The 22,937-nt window shown below is 46.2% G+C and overlaps 1 protein-coding gene across 1 annotated transcript in view; it reads right to left on the bottom strand.

The window, feature by feature from the left end:
- dgkzb (diacylglycerol kinase, zeta b) overlaps nucleotides 1-6,922 on the bottom strand; it is a 40,027-nt gene extending 33,105 nt beyond the window's left edge. Inside the window, exon 1 of the mRNA XM_024803174.2 lies at nucleotides 6,252-6,922. Within this exon, the coding sequence (XP_024658942.2) occupies nucleotides 6,252-6,442 (191 nt within the window). The 5' untranslated portion in view covers nucleotides 6,443-6,922. The remainder of the gene's footprint in view (nucleotides 1-6,251) is intronic.
- Nucleotides 6,923-22,937: the final 16,015 nt, after the last annotated feature.

Raw genomic sequence — 22,937 nt, 5'->3', positions numbered from 1 at the left:
ACGACGCACTTGGTCACGAACAGAGACACGTGCGACCTCTGACCTCGAAGGATCTCAGAGAATCTGACCTGAGCCCTGAAGATAGAACAGACCTTTATTATCCCGCGGATGAGAAATGTCAGTGGAAACTTTCACTGCTCTGTGAGGAAGCAGAGGGTTACATTTTCTTCTGTTTCGCCACCTGACTTCAGCCCGTCTTTGCCTGTGCTTAATGTTTTGGCAGGAATCTGGCTGCTTTGTTGTGAGTCGAGTTTATCTGATTGGGTCTGAGGACAGCGGAACGATAAGGCCGGCGGCCTGATCCGAGTCGCGTGCTTCCTGTTCTTCTGGTTTTCCAGATAAGCGCGATTCCTAAAAATCCTCACACACGCGTGCAGATATTTTCCGAATGTGTGGAAAGTTTTTGAGCGTGAGCAGAAAACTCCCACAGAAACACACCTGAGCCGGTGTGAACAGGCGACATATTTGTCTCCTGGCCGACATCACCCCGAGGCGTTGAGGCTTTCCACCCGGCCGTGACACCCGACACCCGGATGGAGCGGCGAGTGTGGCTGCGGCAGGACGTCTGTCCGCTGCTGCTCGCGGTGTCAGCGTGAGGTGCAGGGCGTGAGGCCGACTTACAATAAATACTGCATGGACGCGAAGAGCCAGACGTGCGCTCGAGTGACCGACCAGAGATCAGTCTCAGCGTGACATCATCCTGACGATGATGTTCGATCCGTTTCTGACGATGCACTGGAGGAAGCGTGGCAGAGTGCATTGTGGGTAAACTTTTAGGGCTCCTCAGCAGGCGAGAGCACTTCGCTGTCACACTGCAGGCCTACAGTATTTAAGTGTAGAAAGGAGGCGGAGCCTTCAGCTGACTGCTGCTGTGATCTGGTGCAGTATGAATGAAGTTGACTGAACAGCGTGTTTTAACCTTTGACTTTGCAGGGCGTGTGATGTCATGGCGGCTGCTCTGCATTCCTGGCATATTCTCCGCCCACAGCAGAACGTCTCAGCTTTAGTCTCATGTTCTATTTTTATCCCCGCTTTGTGACGTTGTAGTAAAGTTTGGGTTCAATAACCTTTGACCCAGAGCTTAGGTTTCACCTGTGGGGGCGGAGTCTAGTTACTGATAATAATCTGGAGATCACTGTCACCTGATCAGCTTTTGCTCGCCACAGTGACGGTGTTTAGTCTGTTGTGTATGAAACCACCATCATCATCATTATCGTCATGGCAGCAGGGCAGTGACCTGTCTCAGGCCACAAACAGCTCATGATGACAGATGACAGACGTCCTAACTGGTTTGTCTCCAGAGTACCAACCCCCTTTTGTTCTCGTCCAATCAGATCAGAGGCAGCGATCTGAACCTGGCAGACTGAACTCATCGTGGCTGCTTTCAGCTGTGGGAGAGCACACGCAACCATTTGGCCCCGCCTTCCTCTGTAATATCACAGCAGGTGTTTTCCATTATCTGTCAGTTGTGAAAGGAGGGGTGATGTCACAGGTGGGGGCGTGGCCTCAGTGAAACCAGATAGGAGGCACCTGAGAAGCACAGAGGGAAGCGGCAGCAGCAGCGTCTGGGGTCAGGCTTAAGTTAAAGTTAGGACCCAGCTGACCTTGATCGTCAGCGTTATTAAACATGTCTGAGCCTGACCGCACACACTGCATCATCATCATCATCATCGTCACAGATTTACGATCTCACGCTGAAGTCCATGGACGTGTTCCTGTTATGCTGTCCACAGCTTCACAGCGGCAGACAGTGGAGTGAAAAACGATTATATTTAGACACTGACGTGGAGCCGTCAGTCCCAGCTCCGCCCTCCCTGCTCTGCACATGCTCAGACCAGCCACGAACATCCGAGCACCTTCAGCTGGCCTCCACCGCCGCCAACCATCACAGCAGCGCCATCTTTAAACCTTCCCTTTCCCTCCGCTCTTCTCCACCTGCCTCTCTCTGCTTCACCTCTGTGGATGGCGGCTGCTCCTCTCATTCAGCCTGTGTTGTTGGAGGACGCTGCTTATATATAAACATGTTATGAGCTGATCTGAATGAAGTTGTTTGGCTCAAACTGTGATCGTGTTTTTTCCCAGAGGTCAGTGTGTTTGATAAAAAGTCCGAATCAAAGTCCTTGAAGGCAAAATAAAGCACAGACGAAGGTGTGACGGCTGCAGCGTGCTTTGCTTTGTAGCACGCTCGTCTTTACGTGCGACGGAGAACAAACACGCTCCTAAAGCCCTTTATTTCCCTGGTTTGCTGACGCCGGCGGATCACGTCCTATAAAGTGCCGTGACCTTTGACATCCTGTCACACACAGCTCAGGAGAGTCCAGACTGGGAGCTGGACCTGAAGATGCTACACGTGTGTTAAGTTTTCTAACTGCACACAGGTGTGCACGCCGAACCGTCACCACTCCTGTGACTGAATGACCACAGCTTCAGGAAAGCATGAGCTAAAACGAAGGTGCCTCTGGTGTGAGCGAATCAGGGCGCTGAGGTCCTGTCCAAGAAGTGTACAACAACACGAGGCTGCACCCTGTGGAGGAAACCCGAGTCTGAGAGTGGATTACTGCTTTCACCCAGACTGAGGCGCATCTGCAGCCAAACACGCCTGCCATGATTTCAGTGTGGGCGAAGCATGAAGGTCGACATGCTCACACACTGAAGACAGGAAAGCGCTGCTGGCGTCACTGATCCACGCCGTACCGCTGCGAGGCTCATCGTGCTGCCCCGAGACGCCCGGCAGGAATCCAACCGCCAACCTCTCAGTCAGCATGCGACCTGCAGCGTTATGTAACGGCTAACAAAGAGCAAGAATCCAGCGAACTGCAGGGAAGCTCTCAGAGCTCAATCATGGTCCAGCCAATCAGCACAGGCTCTGCAGAGCGTGCTCCACCTCTGAGGTGGGGGTTTGGAAGAAGGTGCATTTCCTGCTCAAACCTGAGCAGGCGGACGTCCCAGCAGGGGACAGCGAGCTGATGGAGTACCGGTTTCTGTGTCAGGTGGAGACCTGCTCCACAGTCACCAGGGTGGATGAGCTTAGAGGGTGGAGGAGTATTTACCTCCACACATCTAAATAGTGAGCTGTGAGGCTGCCGGAGGCCGGGTGGATGCGCCACGCTGCGGCTGTTTGCTTGCTTTTGTGCATTTTAGACTCTTCTTACATTTTCAACAAGAGAAGAAACATCACAGTGGCGTCCTTTAAAGCCCTTGGCTGCTTCCAGAGAGGAGGAGGAGTCCTCCACTTCCTCCTCTCCGCTCTGTCCTCAGAGAGCTGCAGATTGAATCCTCTCCTCCTCCTGTGCAGTGAAACACTCCCACCAGGCCCTAAAAATGACCTCTTTTAATTAATTTCTCTGCCAATCCATTAATAGCAGCTATAATTAGAGGACCGTGGGAGATCGCTGGGAGATTAAACAGACCACCTGACTGAACTTAAATCTGCACTTGTTACCTTTTTATTCACAGGCGAGCGTATCCAGCTCTTTCACTTCAAAATAAAAGCCCCTGAGCCATACTGTAACGCTGTAATTCCCTCCCTTTATTTGGCGTCTCGCTGTGTGACTGCGAGTCCTGTCCGACTTCATCTCCGTGAAAACGGAGACGAGGCTGACTAACACGCACGCTCCACGTTACTCAGAGCTCAGCCCATCGAAGAGGAAGTCTGACGGCTGGAAACATCCACGTGATGCGTGTCCTCGATGTGTCGCGGGAGGCACAGCGACACGGGGTCGCTGACGAGCCTGATTCACTGTTATTAAAAATACAGCAGCAAGCACTTCCTGTTAAAACCGTCCGACACCTAAATCACATTCAAACATAGCAAAGACAAAAAATCTGTGCAAACCACTTCACTCGCTCTCTGATTGGTTTACATATATATATAAGCCCCTCGGCAGGCTTCCTAAAGCTGGCCAATGAGACGCAAGTGGGCTCAAAGAAGGCGGAGCTACTCCAACGGAGCATAAGAACAAAAGTACAGAAATGAACCCGTGCCTGTCGGTACGCTTCGTCCTCCTATAAAATGTTTTAAATATAACATTACAGAACTGATCTGGGATCAGAATCACTCGGCTGCTGATGCCGAGGCGTCAGAGTCCAACGTCAAACATCAGTCGCTGATCAGAATAAGCCTTCTTTGTATGACCCTCAGTTCATCCTCTGTCTGAAACCAGCTGCTCTGGATCCTCCCACTTTAAAGGCTACTTGACTTAGATGACCATATTAGGGGTCTCTCTGTGACATCACAGACATCGGAGAGTAGTGTGTGTACAGGAAATGGACAACGCCCACTTTAAGCATGTGACAACAGTATTTCCTGTCTAATAAGGCTCACAGGTGTCAGCTGCCGCACACACAAATGACACGAGCTTCCTGCGCCGCTCCTCCTCGCTTCACCTGCTCTCAGACTGTGGAGGAGACTCTGAGAGCAGAACAGGTTCACCGAGCAAAAACACATTCAAGGATGGAAACCTTCAAACCTTTACCCGAACCTGTAACAGCATGTGAAGCAGAAAAGTACAAAGAGACGCTGGTTTTGACTCGTCAGCCCTCATCGAGATTAAATGAACATTTTGATCCAACCTGCTGAAACTCTGCTGGAGAATTTTTCTACCAATCACGTTTATTTAAAACTGACAGAAGAAAACGATGAAACTGCATCGGCTGAGTTTCGCTATCGTTTCTGAGCTCGGCGCTGCTGCTTTACATGTTGAAAACCACAAGAAACAGTCAAATTGTGAAGGAACTCTGGCAGCAGAGTCTTTACTTCGAGCCGCCGCGTGACGCCTCACTTCCTGTGCAGAGGCGTGAACAGCAGCAGGTTAGAAGCTCTTAATGAATCGACACTCATTTCTCTAATCTGTGAATCATCACGCCGTCTGAAAGCCCGCAGCCACATCTGGACGAGCGCCACGGTCCGCCACCGCTGCCATGGCGAAAACCACAAAAACAGAGAAAATACGAAGGGACTCTGGAGTGGGACTGCAGACGATTCGCACTATTTTCCACCGAGAATCTGAGTTACATGCTATGTTTATAAATCCATATTTACAGCCTGCAGCTGTTACTGATCTGCTTTTATTTTAACACCTCCCCCTCCAGCATCATCACATTTCCATCAAACGTGACCACAAACGGCCCGAAACCCCAAAACTTTGGACTCTGGCTGATTTGGTTCAGCCCACAGAGAGCACGCCGTTCACACCAGAAACCATTAAAACCCGTAAATCCAGACATTTAAGACTGTTTTTCATTTAGTCTGGTAATAAGGCCAGCGTCAGGAGCTGGCTTTTATTTTGAAAGGACTCTTCTTGGTCATTTGAACCCACTTTGTCACATCAGGTGAGCGTCACGGCCATCGCCGGGAGTCTGCAGACGTGAAACCGTGGAAGCGAGGCCTCGCCGATACGAACAGCGGCTCCTTCAGCTCAGAGTTCATCTGTCCAGCTGAGAACATCTGGATGAGCTCTGAATGAATGAGAGCTGAGGGAAACAGCACGCCGTGGACATCGCTGATGGGATTTTGCGTGTTTTCGTGCACCTACGTCGCTTTCAGTACTGAAGTGAATACGTGTGGAAATCTCTGAGGGAGGTGTTCTCCAGATTTCCCTCGGTTCACTGCACTTCACTCAAACTTCAGACGTCTGAGAATCTCGATGAACGAACTCAAACATCCAGCAATGAACGGTTTTGAAAACTGCTCAGATATGAAGGGACGTTTGTCCTGAATCAGTGCTGAAAGGTTTTATATAACACAAGAAAAACAAAGTGTTGTCAGCCGCGTTTAATCCAACACGCTCGCTTTAATCACACACGAGCATTTCTAACTGAGACCTTATGATTTAAGAAGAAGCTGCAGAGTAATCGACTAATCTGTGGTTTCCTCCGTTATAAATGCTGATCTGGATCAGATGTGTCAGCGTGGGAGCAAAAGACGAAACCTGAAAAGCAAAGACGAGCCGGAGAATCCCGGCTCCGGCGTCAGTCGGCATGAGTGGAAGCGCCGGGGTCAAAGTGCAGGCTTTCTGCTGACCGATTGACCTTTGCGTTTGTGTCGAACGCTTAGACACGCGATCTGCGAGCGATCGTGACACCCAGCCGCACACAGGGTCATAAAAAGCTGCGTTACCACCATCAGTTTACTCTGTCCGTGCGCTCTGATTGGCTCCCCGTGTGTCACCGATAAAAAGTTTGACTGTTTAAAAGAAAACTTGCTGCTGACCCGGAGACGTACGCGTGGAGCAGCGGGAGGAGACACTCACCTCCTCCTGCAGAAGATCCTCAGACCCGTGAAGGTCCTGCTGTTGTGCTGGCAGGTGGGGGCCGGGGTCGCCCGGGGGAGCTCTGCGTTGGAGGCTGAAGACGTGGAGGTGGACTCCTCTCCTCCATCCTGTAGCGGAGCACGCTCCTCCTCCTCCTCCTCCTCCTGCGGCGGCGGCGGCTGCTCCTCCATGCTCGTGCTCAGTGCTGCTCTGGGATCAGCTCTGAGCTGCCGCCGGCCATCGCCACAGCCGCTTAACTTTCCACGCGCAACTTTCCACCCTCACAAACACAGGAAGTGCTTCAGCTGCAGACCTCCGCGCGTCTCCTCTCAGCAGCAGGAAGCAAAGATCGACGCTTCTCTTTGTGACAGGAGGAGGGAGGTGGAGGAGGTGGGGGCAGCTTCACTCTAAACTGGCTTCCTTCCTCCTCCTAACCCTCTCAGCCAGAGGAAGCCTGTCTGCGCTCCTCTGAGCACAGCTCCATTTCCAGGAAGTTTAACAGAGAAACAAACGCTTCAGTGTGGAAGGAGCTCCTCCTTTCCTCCTCCCTTGTCTCCTTCTCCTCCCTCTCTGCCGAGCAGCTGCTGCTCCCGTTCCTCTCCTCGGAGTCGCGTCTCTGCTCTCTTCTCTTTACTTTTTATCTCAGCTCTGTGGTTCTCCCTCTCCTTTTCTTTTGTCCCACCCACTCCCCAGCTGCCTGCCTCTGATTGGCTGAGGGCAGAGAGGTGAGTGCTTTTGCCACCTGCTGGCGCTTCAGCCACTGTACAGCTGTTTAAAAGAGAGAGAGAGGAAATGAACTCATTTTCTCCTCTCCAGCAGCAGCAGCTGAGGCTCGGGCTCACTCCTCCTCCTCCTCCTCCTTCAGTTGTAGCTGAAACAGAGAGAGGTCCGAGAAGCAGCCGGCAGGTCTGAGGAGTCCAACACCAACACGGTGCGATCAGCTTTTGCTGCCTCTCACTTGGATCACATGTCTGCAGCTGCTCTCGGCAGCGCTGCCCTCCCACATATAGGTTTTACATAAAGATTGCAAAGCAGCCCACACCGAGAGGAGAGGCGCGAGCGAGAGCGAACCGCAGTGAAGCGGAGGTCGCGCGGCCACGGCGAGGCCCACGCACAGATCTTCGCTACGTGCACGCGGCGGCTTCGTCCCCTGGGTTCCCGCTCCGAGGTGGAACTGCAGGATGAGCCGGGTTATTTTTGACAGGCAATTAAAGCGGAGGTGCAGCGGCCAGGAGGACGGCTGCCGAGAGTAAAAAAAGATCTCATCAGACGCTTGAAGACAAATAGCATCCCCCCAGCTCTGCACGCTGCCTCACTTTCAGAAATCTGTTTGAGCTTTGCTCACTAAAAGTTGTTTTCAGGTCTCCGTCTTCACTGAAGGAGGCGCAGCTGCCAATAACAACACGCGGACATAACCTCGTCGCCGCTTCTGTTCGCTTCGTTTGTGAAATTCCATCATATAAACGTGTCAGGTTCATCCAAAGAAAACCAAAGACTCTGCAGAGATCAGAGCGAACTCTCCATGTTCAGGGAGGAAGACGTGATGAAGACCACCTGCTGAAGTTCAAACTGAGGACTGTGATCGTGGCACGGTTGTTGTTCTGAGTGTTTCAGAAACTGATGATATGCTGGGACCATCTCTGAGTTTACACAGAAGGTTTGAACAAATCCAGCTCTCACAGAAAATACCCCGTTAGGGTCAAAGGTCAGAGGAGAAGAGACAGTGCAGAAGAGCATCTCTGAACCTCGAAGCAGATGAGCTACAGCGGCAGAAGAGCCTCCGTCAGAAACCTGTGAAATACTAACATAGAAGTAATCAGATTTCCTTTACTGTGGCGTATGAAGCTCAGGGTGCCCACAGTGGACACGATTAGTGTCAGTCTAAGAGTTTTGTTCCAAACCAAACAAACTCTGGAAGTTTAACTTTTGTTAAACATGTTCTATAATAATATTAATACATAGTAATACATTATTTTATATTATAAAGTATTATAAGACTACAAAAAGGAGTGTGGCAAACACAAACAGGTTTCCTGCGACTGCTTTGAACGTTTCATTTAATTAATATCGATAATGACGGTCGTCAGTTTCATGGTGACGCTGCGTAACGACGGTTCAGGGTTTCTAATGAATCCAGCAGCTCCTGAATGTTTCACGTCTAATAAAGTACATTTGAATGATTATGTCTTGCAGGGACGCACAGAGTAAAGCAGGAAGTAACTAAAAGGAGACACCTGTACAGAAGTTGAGCGTAAATCAGGATTGAGGAATCAGAACTGAGACTAGAAGAGAAAACCACTGACCAAAGTAAAACAGGAAGTGAACGTGGATGTAGCTGAAAGACGGAATATGAGCATCAAAGTACTTCACATGAATGAACCGACACAAAGGAGCAACACACAGGGAAAAATCCGAGACTCACAAATCAAATCCTAAACAAACGCAGAACAGCATCTGAAGACCTGCAGGCCTCACTCAGCTCAGTAAAGGTCAGAGGTCAACAATAACAAAGAGGCGGGGCCAAAATGGACTCCATAGGAGAGTCCAAGGAGCAAAAACATCCCAGCATACAGACGACTCGCTGCAACTGACAGAACCGCGACCTGAAAACCCTGAAGGAGGATGTCCGCCCATCAGGCCGTGCCCTGAAGCTCAAGAGCACTCGGGCAGCAGGACAATGATCAGAAACACAGCAGCACGCCCACCTCTGATTGGCTCGCACACTGATTCTTGGAGTGGCCAGAATCAGTGTGACCTTAAACAGGCGTTCATGCTGGAAAACCCTTCAGCACGTCCGAATTCAAACGCTCCTGAAAATTCCTCCACAGTGACGTGAACGACCCACTGAAGGCATCACAAACACGTGACCGCGGGTTGAACAGCCAGTCATCAGGTTTAGGGGCAGTTACTTTTGCACAGAGGGCAGGCAGGTTTGCTCTGAGTTCACTCTGGTGATCTAATATTAAAATTGCAGAAGGGAAACAAAAGTAAAAGTTTCAGTACTGAGTCGACTTCTTCAAACAGAGTTGTGGCCCTGAAATGTACTCGCTGAACCACTCCGCCTGTTATTGGAGAAGGTAACTGAACCTTGTGCTGTGTTAATATAATAACAACAACAGCAATAACAATAATAACAATAACAATAATAATAGCACATAAGAATACAAATGTTACTTGAATCTAAATTCTAATTCTAATGAATGCACTCAGCTTGAATCTGTCTTGTCAGACACGTGACCCTTACAGAATAACCTGTTGCCTACCTGGTGGAGGGACGCTGCCTCCACTAGTGTTGGGATTTCCGGCTCTTTTGGCTCCGAACCGGCTCTTCAGGTTGTTTTGTTGCTTTAATTAATTTATTATTAACAATAATATAAAATTATGCACAAAAGGAATTACTAATGGTAAACAAAAAACTGGTTTTATTTATATATGTTTATATATAAATATATACGGTGGCCCCTAGAGACAAAACATGTACAAACTCCAAAACACATTTCTAGCGTTAACTGAACTTCAAAACAGAGCTACCTACATCACTTAAATTACACAATTGAAAGCACATGTGTATTAATACACATATGCTTTCAATTGTGTAATTTAAGTGATAAATACACAAGCACTCATATATATATTCAAATAATTTAAAAAGAAGTACCTGTTACTACCACACACCAAATCCGGTCGTTAGTACTTGCTGGCTTGTGTAGCCAACACTGGGCGTAGCATCCTGGAGCACTGCTGTTGTGTTCTGTACGTGTTTTGGAGTTTTTACGTGTTTTGGAGTTTGTACGTGTTTTGGAGTTTTTATGTGTTTTGGCGTTTGTACGTAATTTGGAGTTTGTACGTGTTTTGGAGTTTTTATGTGTTTTGGAGTTTGTACGTGTTTTGGAGTTTTTATGTGTTTTGGAGTTTGTACGTGTTTTGGAGTTTTTATGTGTTTTGGCGTTTGTACGTGTTTTGGAGTTTTTATGTGTTTTGGCGTTTGTACGTAATTTGGAGTTTGTACGTGTTTTGGAGTTTGTACGTGTTTTGGAGTTTGTACGTGTTTTGGAGTTTTTACGTGTTTTGGAGTTTGTACGTGTTTTGGAGTTTTTACGTGTTTTGGAGTTTTTATGTGTTTTGGAGTTTGTACGTGTTTTGGAGTTTTTACGTGTTTTGGAGTTTGTACGTGTTTTGGAGTTTTTACGTGTTTTGGAGTTTTTATGTGTTTTGGAGTTTGTATGTGTTTTGGAGTTTCTACGTGTTTTGGAGTTTCTACGTGTTTTGGAGTTTGTACGTGTTTTGGAGTTTTTACGTGTTTTGGAGTTTGTACGTGCTTTGGAGTTTGTATGTGCTTTGTCTGTAGGGGCCACCATAAATATACTTTTATTTATTCACTCCACATAAAATGTAATAAATAAATCATATAATACAAAAACCAACTATTCACATTTCAACTTTTAACTATTTAAATTTTCAGCTTTTTCCTTTTTTTTTCTTTTTTTTTCTTTCTTTATTCAAATCAGGCAACAAAATATATATCTCATTTACATTGACAGTTTTTTTTCTTTTTTCCCCTTTTCCCTTCCCCTCCCCTCTTTTTCCCCTTCCCTTCCTTCCTCTCCCCATCCTTTTTACATAAAATATAATTACCATTATATAAACAATCATATCTATGTCTATACATACACATTTATTATCCTAAATAAGTATATTCAAAGGAGGGAGAGAGGGGAAAAAAACAACAATCCCAAAACAAACGAACCCCCCCCCCTCCCAAAAAAAAAGAAAGAAAGAAAAAAAAAAAGAAAAAACACCTGCGTAGACCCATATATATAATCTTGGGGCAGATATGGGAGGAGGCCATACCTCCCAGTTTTACTTATTAAAGTAATCTATAAAGGGTTGCCAAATTAGGTAAAGCTGTTTAACATTATCTCTTAATGAAAATTTAAATTTCTCCAACTGTAAATGATACATTGTGTCTCTTAATAAAGCAGAATGAGTTGGGGGGGCTTTATTTTTCCAATTTAGAAGTATAAGGCGTCTTGCAAGCAATGTTATAAAACTCAGAGCACGAATTTGTTTATTATTTAAGTTTTTAACTGTAGCTACACCGAATAGTGCCATTACTGGGTCTGGGGGGAGCTGTTTTTTAAAATATCAGACAAAGTTTTAAATATTTTAGACCAGTAGGTAGCGATATAAGGACATGTCCAAAACATATGTGACAATGAGGCAGAATTCTGGCCACATCGATCACATCTTGAGTCAGCCCCTAGCTATATTTCTTTTAAACAAATTTAAAGTGAAACAACACAAAACACTGCAAACCACAACACAATTAAATATAAATTAAAATATGAAAACAAAAAGAACATGCATATTCTCTGTCATATGGACCTGCATGAATAAACTTTCTGAATCCTTTATCATCTGCAACTGAAAATAGTTGTGGATGATTACTATACCTTTCTAATGTGACGTTGTTGTCCCTGGCTCTCTCTCTCTCTCCCTCCCGCTCTGTTCCTGAGTGTAACTACCGCCCTCCCCCCTCTGCCCAGCGTAAAGCACAAGGCTCACGTGCAGAGTGAAGTGGGAAAAAGTGGAGAGAGAGGGTGAGAGAAGGAAAAACCACGGCTCGCGATAAGGAGCCGGCTCGCGTCGTTCACAGCAAAGACCCAGCTCTAAGAGCCATTTCGTTCGCGAATTACACATCACTACTCCACACCTGAGCACGGTCGGGGGTTACAGAGGATTCAGCAGGTGGAGGATCCATAGTGGCTCAGCGTGGGGAAAACACTTCAGTACAGGCTGCGATCAGCTGATCTTTATGGATTGACACGTTTCACGTCACTACACTAGTGATACTGCACAGTACACGGCTGATATAAAGGTGGAAATCAGTGACTGAGTCTTTAATGACGAAGCCCACGGCCACGTTCACACACTGAGCTGCAAACTAACCTGTTTATCCTGCACTACTCGCTGTTTTCATGCAGCATTTCAATAACACAAAGTTAGCACGGCTTAGCTTGTTTAGCAGGACGTTTCCCAAAGATGAAACACAAGAATTTATGTAAACAATCATGATCAGATCACATGTGTGATTTAGAAACACGAGGACTTCCATGTGAGCTTTAAATGAGCGTCCTTCCTTTAACTCTGAGCTGCTCCTTCTTTCTTATCTGTCTCCATCTCTGAGTGAACTTAGCTGTCTGTGTTTCCCTCCCTATCAGATACACCAGCTGGGCCTTTAGCTGCAACACACTGTGACACACACAGTTTGCATGTTTGCTGATGTTTGTCGAGCTGAAAGAAACGCTGCATTTCAGATGAGCTGACAAAATCCTTACTCCCGCTATGCTAGCTCCTCTTCTGTAGTGCTAGCTAGATGCTAAGGTTGTCACGATCCCGGGTTTCCTGTTTGATATCTTCAGTGTGAGTCTGTTGTAGTTTTCAGTTTGGACACAGGTGATGTGTTTCCTGTCCTCCTGTGTCCCCCGTGTCCTCCTGTGTCCCCCGTGTCCGTGTTTCGTCGGTTTTGTCTGGCTTTACTTTGGCCCGTTAGCTCAGCGGTCCTTGTCTCTGTCTCAGTGTCTCGATCCATGTTCAGTCATCCAGGTAAGTCAAACGTGTCAGTGTTAGCCTCCTGTTTTATTTTGATAGTTTCTCATCCTGTGTGTTGTGTTCAAATTTGAGGTTTTAAAAACTCAATTTAGATTTAGATTTCCTCCCAGTTTTTATAAGCATAATAAAAAACATACGAGGTTTATGAGAACTAGAAGTTAGTGGTGATGACACTAACACGTAAACACATGAGCACAGGAAAGACGCTCTCATGTTGAACGCCATCATAACGGCAGGAAGACGACACCAAAGTTCAGCTGAAGGATGATCCAACCACAGCTCGAGGTTAACACCACGCTGTGTGGTTTGGACACTCGCTGTGAAAACATCCACATCCTGAGCTTCAGGAGCGTCACCGCCCACGGCTGCACTTACACCAGGAGATTTTAAAAACTGATTAAAGCTGCAGAGGAATCGTTTTATACAGATTTCTGTGTAATTTCAAAATACGCCTCAGCTGACCTGGGGTCAGAACTTTATCCGTCCCGCGTCAGGAAGCTCCACAAGGCAGGTGTGCACACTGCAGACTGATAGGGTTTCTATGTCACGCTGCTTTCTTATTATATGTTTTTTTAATTTTGAAAACAGAGTCTGCAGCCTGGGTAAAGACACCCATCTGAGAGGCAGAAGTGCTCACCTGTACTCCAGATGTTAACATCAGCTCTGTGGCTGCAGGATGAATCTGACCAAGTGCTGTAGATAACTGAGTTATCATTACTGCCTTAATACATCAGCATCCCTCTAATGCTGCTGCTGGAACAGGTGGGTGGATTTAAATGGAAGTACTTTGTAATTGAGTTATCATGTTTTACTGCTGCTGAGGCAGCAGGTCAGACGCAGGGAAGAAGCTGGTTTCACCACTTAAAAATAAAGAAGTCAATAAAGTATGTCAGACTAACGAGAGCGGCTCTGCATGGAGGACGAGACGCTGACGATGACTCTCGCCGTTTCACAGCCAGGACTTCCTGTTACTTCTGACTTGTATGAATTGTGAGAATTTTTCTCATATTGAAAAGATTTGAATGTAAAATGACGCCTCACAAATATCTCAGAATCGTTCGTTATCTCGTAACTCTGATTTCTACTATAGTTTATTTTGTTTGCAGTTTTGTTTTGTCTGCATCATTTTTCATCATTCCCCACGTGTTGGGATGTGAGTTGTAGCTTTGCTCTTTTATTAGATGTTAAACTTTTTTAAATCCTGATGGACGTTTCCCGTGATCCCTCACTCATTCCTGCTGACGTTTTGGGTCATTTCAGTTCAAAACTTTTAAGAAAGCACCATCCACCTTCGGATCATTCGCTGTGGTTTGAGTGGAGCTGTGATCCTCGGGGCTGCTCCTCTTCCTCGCCCGAAGCTCTCACTGAGAGCTGCACTTATCTAACTGTGGAGGCCGCGCTCTCAGCTCAGCGCTCGAGTGAACGTTAGCGATGCCAACGTCGAGCCTGAAATTATTTTTATTTCTTCAGAGAAACTGTGTTCACAGGGCTGCAGGCTAAAAACGAACTTCGGCCTCGACCCTCTTAAATGTGAGTATCAGAGAGAAACGATGGCAAGTTTGGCTAAAAATAATCTGGATTTGAAAAAAGAAAAAAGAAGAACTGGAACGACGGTTGCATGTTCGTGACATCGTCCACAAACGGGTGTTTGTCGAGCCTGCAGGATCTTCTACAAGCTGCTTTAATAGGTTTTAGACAAATAAATTAATTAACAGGTGCTGCAAACCAATCATCAACACACCAAATACTGCAGTTCCTCTAACGTCCTCTAGAGGCTCCATAGACTCCCATGTTAAAATGCAATGGCACCCTGATAGTCCCAGAAACCTTTTGGAAAAATGTGACTGATTTACGTTTTATCCATGTGGAGGAACGTCCCAGTCGTGGGACACTGAACCAGATCTTTACCCTCTCAAGGATACTTGAGCGTGCTCTATGTAACCTGGTCATCCTTGATGGTGTCTGCTCTGTCCACCTTCAGCAGGAAGTGTCTTGGATCATTGCAAACACTGGTTTGTTGGAGGTCGATGGATTCGCTCCTTTGTATGTGTTAAATCGTCAGCGCTCACTGTCGGACGTGCTTGTCTCATTGTGAGCACGATACTGATGGAATCTGAATTCAGTTAAGTTTGGTTGGTGTCATGTGGATTCACAGGTGCTTTTATAGTGTAAGGTAAAGACCCTGCACTCACTCAGAGCTAAAGCATCTTTTAAAAACAGTGAGATTTTCAAGTTTTATAATTAGAAAAACTTCAGTGTCCACATTAGTGGAAACTGTTTTCAGTTCATAACATAAATACTGGAACAATAAACACACATTTATAAGACATACATCACTGCATGGTGTTGTTTAGTAAACTAATTGCATTTGGCACAGATGATCCTGTATACACACACCATCCTGTTCTCCTCCTGTATACATCTTATTTTGCAAATCACAGGCTTTTATTTTAAAAAACAAAATTTAAAGCATACTGACCTTCCATCATTCATCCAAAACAACAACAACAAAGTAAGTGTTTGAAAGAAATACGAGCAGGCTTTGCACAACCTCGCCGTCACTGTGTGCTTCAGTGTTTCCATAGTCTGGGAGGAGTTATGTGCAAAAGTTTTGGACCTTCGTTACAACCACATGTCGTGGGACTGTTCGCCTTTACGAAACCCTGTGCAGGTTTTCATGAAAAGATTTTACAGCAAGCAAAGTCGACGGCTACATCTGGCCCAGCCTCTCGATGAGACACGAATAGAAGAATGACTGCTGTCAGCTGTGTGCACGGTCAGCACGTCTGTTTGTGGAGTTTCTCTTTAAACGTTAGATTTAAAGACCGTGCAGAGCTCGTAACCGCAAAATGAAAAAGAAAACGTGTGATCTCGTCGCCTTTGAGGACAGCAGTCAGCTTCAGATTAAACGGCTCCAGTCGCTGCTGGATAGGCTGAAACTAGCAGTGACGTAGTTTCTGCACGACGGCAACTTAACCACAAAGCGACACAGGCATTGAGCGACGATGTTTCAGAGAGGTCTAGCTGGCTCAGATTCATTGCCACAATCTGTCTGCTTTCACAAATTCGGCCGTGTTTGTCCATAAGCTTTAGCCGTCTGTCTGAGAGGCGGACCGCGACTGGTCGGAGGCCGGTTGCCCCTCACCAGGTGACCTGTGTGGTCCCAGAGTTGGAGGATGTCGTTGCACTTCACTCAGCGGTAACAGCACTTCCTGTTAATCAAACAGAGAGCTTTAAAACGCTCTCTGAAAATAAAGGTTAATAAAAAATGCTGATTAAAAATCAAAGGCGCGCAGACCAGCGTCAAAGATCACCTTGTGCTTCCACAGTTGGTCCACAGTGATGGGTCCTCCATGGACAAATGAATCCTACCTGGCGACTGTGACAGTAAACATGTGTTGGAGGACGCAGGCTGGCCTCGCTCTCCGTAATCACATCAGCCTGCTGCTGAGGGCCTGATGGCCTCGCTGCTCGGACGGCTGCTGGGCCTCAGCGGCTATAATCACCGGCCTGGAGCGACTCTCCCCGCACGCACACACGAGGTGGACGTCACTGTAATCTCATTACTCCTCCCAGTAACACGCATCATAACCAGCTACTCTTAGATCTTCACTGATGTCATTACAGAGACCGAGCTGCTGAAAACGTGCAAGAAAAACATTTTCAAAGAGTTCATTAACCTCCTAGGACTTGGCATCCACATATGTGGACATCACATTTTGGGTTATTTAGACCAAAATACTCAGTTTTCCTCTACATGGGCCTGATATCCACTTACGAGGACATTATACTGCCACTGTTCTATCAACATGTTAAACAAATATCCTCATATGTGGCTCTCATTTGTCTTAAAAGCAAAAATCTGGTAATTCTTTGTTTTTACATTCATCGGGCCCCAATCAGCCCAAATATCAAAGAGAAATTAAAAATGCTGCTGTGGAAGAGTTCAGGTCTCAGGAGGTTAAAAGGGAGTCGGCGTCTTTTTCATCTCGTGCAGGTAAAGCAAATACTCCACTGCAGCTTCAGCTTGGAGTTAAACATTAATGGTTCCTGCTTCAGCTCAAATATAGAAGAACCGCTGATGTGAAACGACCCGGGAACTACACTGGGCATTACTGTGGTGTGGAGCAGGAAACGGGTTGGGATGTATGCTGTGAAAATCATGTTCATTAGTACTGAAGAGGAACAGATTACAGCATTTTTAACAAGAGTTTAAAAAAATACAAGAAAATATGAACATTTGTCACATGAGTTTAGGCGTGGGAACCATGAGAAACAACAAAGTCGGCAGTTTGTTTTCTCGCAGTTTAGTTTGGAACCAAATTGTTAATAACTCCGGCACGTTATCACTGCAAAGTGGGACGAGCTTATGTTGGAGGCCTGTGGGACAAAGTGGGACATCGTTACAGCAGCTTTTGAACTGCTGGAGAACAACCACAGAGCGGACAGCTTTACGAACTTCAGATTTTCTGTCTCTGTATGATCCTTTCCGGATTTATTTCGGTTCCTTTTGTGACACCTTCTTGTTTATTCTGGACATTTTTTCATGTCTTCTTGGTCACTTTGTTGTCCCACTTTGGCATTTTGGAGAAATATTGCTTCACTTTAAATGAGTTTTGGCATTTGTGGCCATTTTTCGGACATTTCTTTTTTCTTTTTTGTGATATTTTTGTGTCTCTGATCGTTTAGGGGTGTAGCTTGATGCTCGCGTCGCGTGTCTTTGTGAGCTTCTTGTTGTCTCATTTCATCATCTTTCAGAAACTTTGCTTTGTTTTATGAGTTTTTTTACATTTGTGATCCTTTTTGAATATTTTGCATTTCCTTGGGGACATTTTGGTCTCTGTTCTTGTCACTGTTTAGTTCTCCCTTTGCTGTTAGAAGCTCAGCTCCTGCTGTTGTATTTTGCTCGTCCTGGGTCGGTTTGAATCCTGACAGAAGCTGAGGTTTCTTGCACTGGGAGCTGAAGCTGCTGGCGTACTACAGGAAGTAATAATAATAATAATAATGGATTGGATTTATATAGCGCTTTTCAAGGCACCCAAAGCGCTTTACAATACCACTATTCATTCACTCTCACATTCACACACTGGTGGAGGCAGCTACGGTTGTAGCCACAGCTGCCCTGGGGCAGATTGACAGAAGCGAGGCCGCCATATCACGCCATCGGCCCCTTTGGCCAACGCCAGTAGGCGGTAGGGTAAAGTGTCTTGCCCAAGGACACAACGACCAGGACAGAGAGCCCAGGGATCGAACCGGCGACCTTCCGGTTACAGATACGCTTCCCAACCTCCTGAGCCACGGTTGTGAGTGTAGCTGTGATATAAATGAACTTCTCATCCCGAGGCCGTTGCCGAATCGCGTCCGACGGGTGGAGGAGAAGGTGTGTGGATGTTCAGGAGATGTGGAGTGGAGCTGGAGGCAGGTGTAGAGGCTTCACGTCCACCCCCGAACCGCTGCTGAACCTCCCTTACATAAAGAGTGTTATGAAAGCTAGTCAACAATCTGCTTTGATTCACACGAGCCCGGTCATGAGTCACTTCCACACGGCTGAAAAAGTAAGAGAGGAGCTGCGGTTATGTCATCATAGGCTGGTTTCACCGCATGGATGGTCGCAGTGCAGCATCAGCAGCACTGTGGGCTGATCTGAGTGCACTTCACTGTTGCTCTACACCAACGTGCCTGCATTTCACTTCTTCATGTATCCTTTCAGGTCGAGTAGACACATCGTTAGGTTGTACCTGTCACACCTGCGCTGCTTTCCACACTGAAGTCAGACTCGTGTGCGTTTGTGTAGATGTGAACGAGGTCACTGCACTGGGATGCTCTGGAGGAGGCGTGTCGGTCCAAACTCTAGTTTGCCAGGTGTGGTCGGGTATGTTGCAGTTGTTGTTCCCGCCCTCAGACACATCTGGCCAGTCAGCAGACAGGATGGTGTCATGCAGCTTGTAGCGGCTTTCGTTGGCGCTTCCTCTGTGTGAAAAGAAACCAAACCGTGAGAGAAAGCTTCAGGTTTACAAACTCAGCAGCTGATTCCCAGCAGACGTTTGTTCAGTTTGATTTCTGTGAACAGTAAGCCCCTCCCATGCCTGGCTGGCCGGCCTCTAGTGGACATTTCAGGCTCCACTCTCTACATCAGGGGTCGGCAACCCTGGGCACGCGTGCCAAGGGTTAACTGATGACACGACCATAGCTGGATTGGCCATCGGGGGGGGCAGAAGGAGCAGAGACCCGAGGCGGCCGCCGGTCCGAGTGTCAGGTGAACTGAACTTCAGGAAAGAAGTTATGACCTGCAGTCTATCTGGGTCAGATATGAACCAGGTTTAGGTGGAGTTTATTTTCGTTATTCTGACTTTTTACAGTCAGTTACAATAACTCGTACTGCGTGAGCTAGCATGACAGAGTTTCTATACAGCTGGGTGGTGCTATGATGTTACTGATGTTGAACTTTATTTATAAGGTTAATTATTAGAGTTTCCAACCGTCCTGTAAAAAACGTAATCGTCCCGCATTCAGAGAAAATATTACGTTTCTTATTGAGGTGAAAAGGAACAGTTTGTCCCGGACTTTAGCTAGAATGAAAAAGACAAAGCTGCAGTTATTCTGTGTCTTTGCTGCACAGCTGCCTCTTCTTCTCTCATCCTCCCCCCTCCCTCTCCTGTTTCTACTTCAATCATGAAACTGATCAATGATCAGCTGATCAGCTCTCTTGTTTGTTTATCGCCCACTTTGCGCCAGAAAGAGGAAACCAGCCGATGTCGCGCTAAACAACAGCAGCACGTTTAAGCTTGATCAGCTGTTGTTAGAATTTATTTAATATTAATTTCTAGTATCAGCTGATGTTTGCTGGAGCCACAGCTGTAAAGCTGCTGGTCATGATGTTGGTTTGGATATGTGGTGAGAGGGAAACATGAAGATGAAACCAGGAGATGTCCTTACTGAACCATCAGAGCTGAACAGGTGATGGAGAAACAGGTTTACCTTTTAGGTGACATGAATGAGTTGAAGTTATGAACTGTTTCTGAGAGACAAATAACACCAGGATCCTTTTCTAAGTAGCTGACAGCTGGTAACTGTGCAGGGGCGGGTCTAGCAAAGTGTTGCCAGGGGGCCATGTAGGGCATTAACAGGGAGAGGGGGGCACAAAGAAATACTTTTCTTTCTTATTATCATTTAAAATGTCTCGCTTTTATTAAATAATTATCTGAATCTTACAACCAAAGTTTTAATCTGATGTCAAATGTATAGAAATCATAAATATACCAACAAGACTGTACATCACTGTCACAACAGCATTTGTTTTCATGGTTGTGAGGAGACCATAAATAGCATTTGTATTTTCTGTTGTACAGTCCATTTGCTGTTATGGATAAAAAGTCTTTTTTTGTGTCTGATAACTATTCGCTGCCAACATCTGTGAACAAATGTAATCCTATAAAGTTGTTATATTAAGTGTGTAACTGTTCATATAGAGCGTTATTACATTTATTGCTAATGCAGTCATACGGCACACTGACTTCTGAGGAGATTTTAGATGCACTCATCATCAGAAAGGTTGCCGACCCCTGCTCTACATAAAGGAATAATATTTTTACCACCCATCACATGTTAACCCAGCGTTGTTTTTGTGTTTATTTGAGGTTGTTTTACGTCTCTGCTGACATTTTTGAGGTCATTGTTTTGTTTTGTGTCTCTTTCCCTTCTATTGGTGGTCATTTGAAACGCTCACCTCAACGTTCATCAGTGTCTTTGCTAACCCAGAGATGAGCGTCACAGCCCTGTAATGTCACCCACTGGCGTCCCGGATATTTTCAGGTAACCCTGTTTGGATTGTGAGCCAAAGCTTGGTCGTCGGTCTGCATCCACACACACAGATACATGCTCCTCAGGTATCCAAATATAATCCTAGAATTTCATCACTTTGGTGGTCTGTTAGCACAGTGACCTCACAGCACACATGTCTTGGGTCACATGAAGGCTCCAACAGCACAAGCACGGTTCAAGCAAAGCTAGCAGCCACAGCCGTTAGCATGGAAGTCTGACTCAGGTTTGGAGCCAGCTTCTAGTGGACATCAGAGGAACTGCAGGCTCACCATTCACTCCATGTTTCAGCGCTGAGTGTGAAGCAGCAGTCTGACGGGATGCTGATCAGGAGCAGATTTACTGGGATTCAGTGTTAAATAATTGTGCTGCCACACAGTCATGGAAACCTGCTGTCATCAGGAAAAGAGCAGAAGATGATGTTCGCTCTGTAAAAGCTCAGTTTGCTCTGCTATAGCTTTGCTTTGCTCTTTACTGCAGCAGTCATAATTACAGTTATTAAAGAATGGGTGGCACACACTCTGAACACACTTTTAACTGTGTGATAAGTGCTCTGAAACCAAGAAAACATCCCAATGAGGACCTGTGTGCACGCTGACAGAGATCCAAACCAGATCTGGTGTCCCGGCCTCCCAATTGTTTTTTTAACACGTTTACACTCAGATCTGAAGTTTCATCTGAGGAGAGCAGAAACAGCTAGAGCTGCTTTTCAAAGCAGAGCAGGCGCTTAGGAAAACTAATCGACACACAGCGCGGAGACAATAATGCAGTTAGCAGCATCTAATGAGGCCAGGAAGTCATTACCCAGCAGATGATGGATCTGCTGCTCTCTGATTGGGTTAGTGTCAGTCACAGCACCGAGCCATCTGATTGGTCCGGGCCCAGTCGGCGGTGGAGGACAGACGTCTTCCTGGATGTCTGCGTCTGAGTATCACGGCGATGTTCTCACCTTGGTCCTGACAGGTTCGAGTCTCTTTGTGGTTTTAGCTCGGTGGGGTTTTCTGGAGTCTTACTGGAGGTTCGAGTCACAGTCCCATCCACCCTGACCTCCATCCTACCTACCTCCTTCTACTACACGTGATCCAGGATACAAACTTTTAGCATAGTGAACGTGAGTCCTAATTCGGACTCGTGTTGCAAAGTGAAATTCTTCCAGTTTTAAGGAGTGAAGGATTAAATCTGGCTGAGGCTGGAGAGGTGGCGAGGACGCAAAAGAGCAGCTTCTCAGTCGTTTCCAAGCCTTCAGAATAAAGTAGAGTTAGTGAGGATACCTGCTCTTTGATATGAAAAGGAAATAAAGTGCAGAACACCTGAGTTACGTCTCTGCTTCCTCACCTGTGCACGCAGGCCTGATGATGTTTTCCAGAAAAATACCTGCACGTGTTAAACGGAGCGTCACAGTTTTATGTTTTACAGTCCGACTGCTCCCGGGTTTCATGTTTTCCTGCACACGGTTTTAGCAGCAAAGGCAGCTGCCTGGTCTCTGCTGTTCACAAATGAAGTGCAATCGTGGCGAGATGTGCTGTGCTGCTGTTTAACATCCTTCAGCCTGCTTCACTTTGTCACACAGCTTCTGTTTAACTGATTTATAATCAGCAGGTCTGAAACAGAAAAAAAAGAGGTTAATCAAAGTGAATGTGTGATTTCACGGGGGGGTAAGGACTTTTTCACACAGAGCAGGTAGGTTAGTCAGCACTACAGAAAAAAACAACACGTGATAAAGGTGTTTAAAAATATAGACTTTTTTCAACCACCACTAGAGGGCGCTGCTCCGTGAACATGAACAGAGGTTTTGTTCTCCTGTGTGTAAATACTTTTAGAGAAAACTTCAAAACAGACCAGTTTCGCTTTTTATGATTTTTTTAGGTCTTGTTATTGTTGTAACTTTAATATGTTTGTCAGAAACACGTCTAACCCTTCCTGTATAAATAAAGGTTACATAAAAAAATCTGACTGCTGTGTGTGTGTGTGTGTGTGTGTGTGTGTGTGTGTGTGTGTGTGTGTGTGTGTGTACAATAATCATTTCCTATACATGTCTGTTTTTGATAGATGGAAGAAAATGAGTGATGGAAGTCAGACTAAACAGTTCACAGGTGCTTCACCCTGCGTGACCAGCAGGTGGGGCTGCTGTGCCGCTGCTGCAGAGGAAAATGTGAGACAGCCAGTTCCTGCGCCCAGGAAGTATGTTTACTGAGAAACACAGAGAGTATGATGTGAAAAGCCCTGACTGAAGAAACATGGATGACTTTCTACCAC

Source organism: Maylandia zebra, linkage group LG7, assembly GCF_041146795.1.
Source record: "Maylandia zebra isolate NMK-2024a linkage group LG7, Mzebra_GT3a, whole genome shotgun sequence".
In the NCBI taxonomy this organism is placed as follows: domain Eukaryota; kingdom Metazoa; phylum Chordata; class Actinopteri; order Cichliformes; family Cichlidae; genus Maylandia; species Maylandia zebra.
This window is presented reverse-complemented; position numbering and strand designations above follow the sequence as displayed.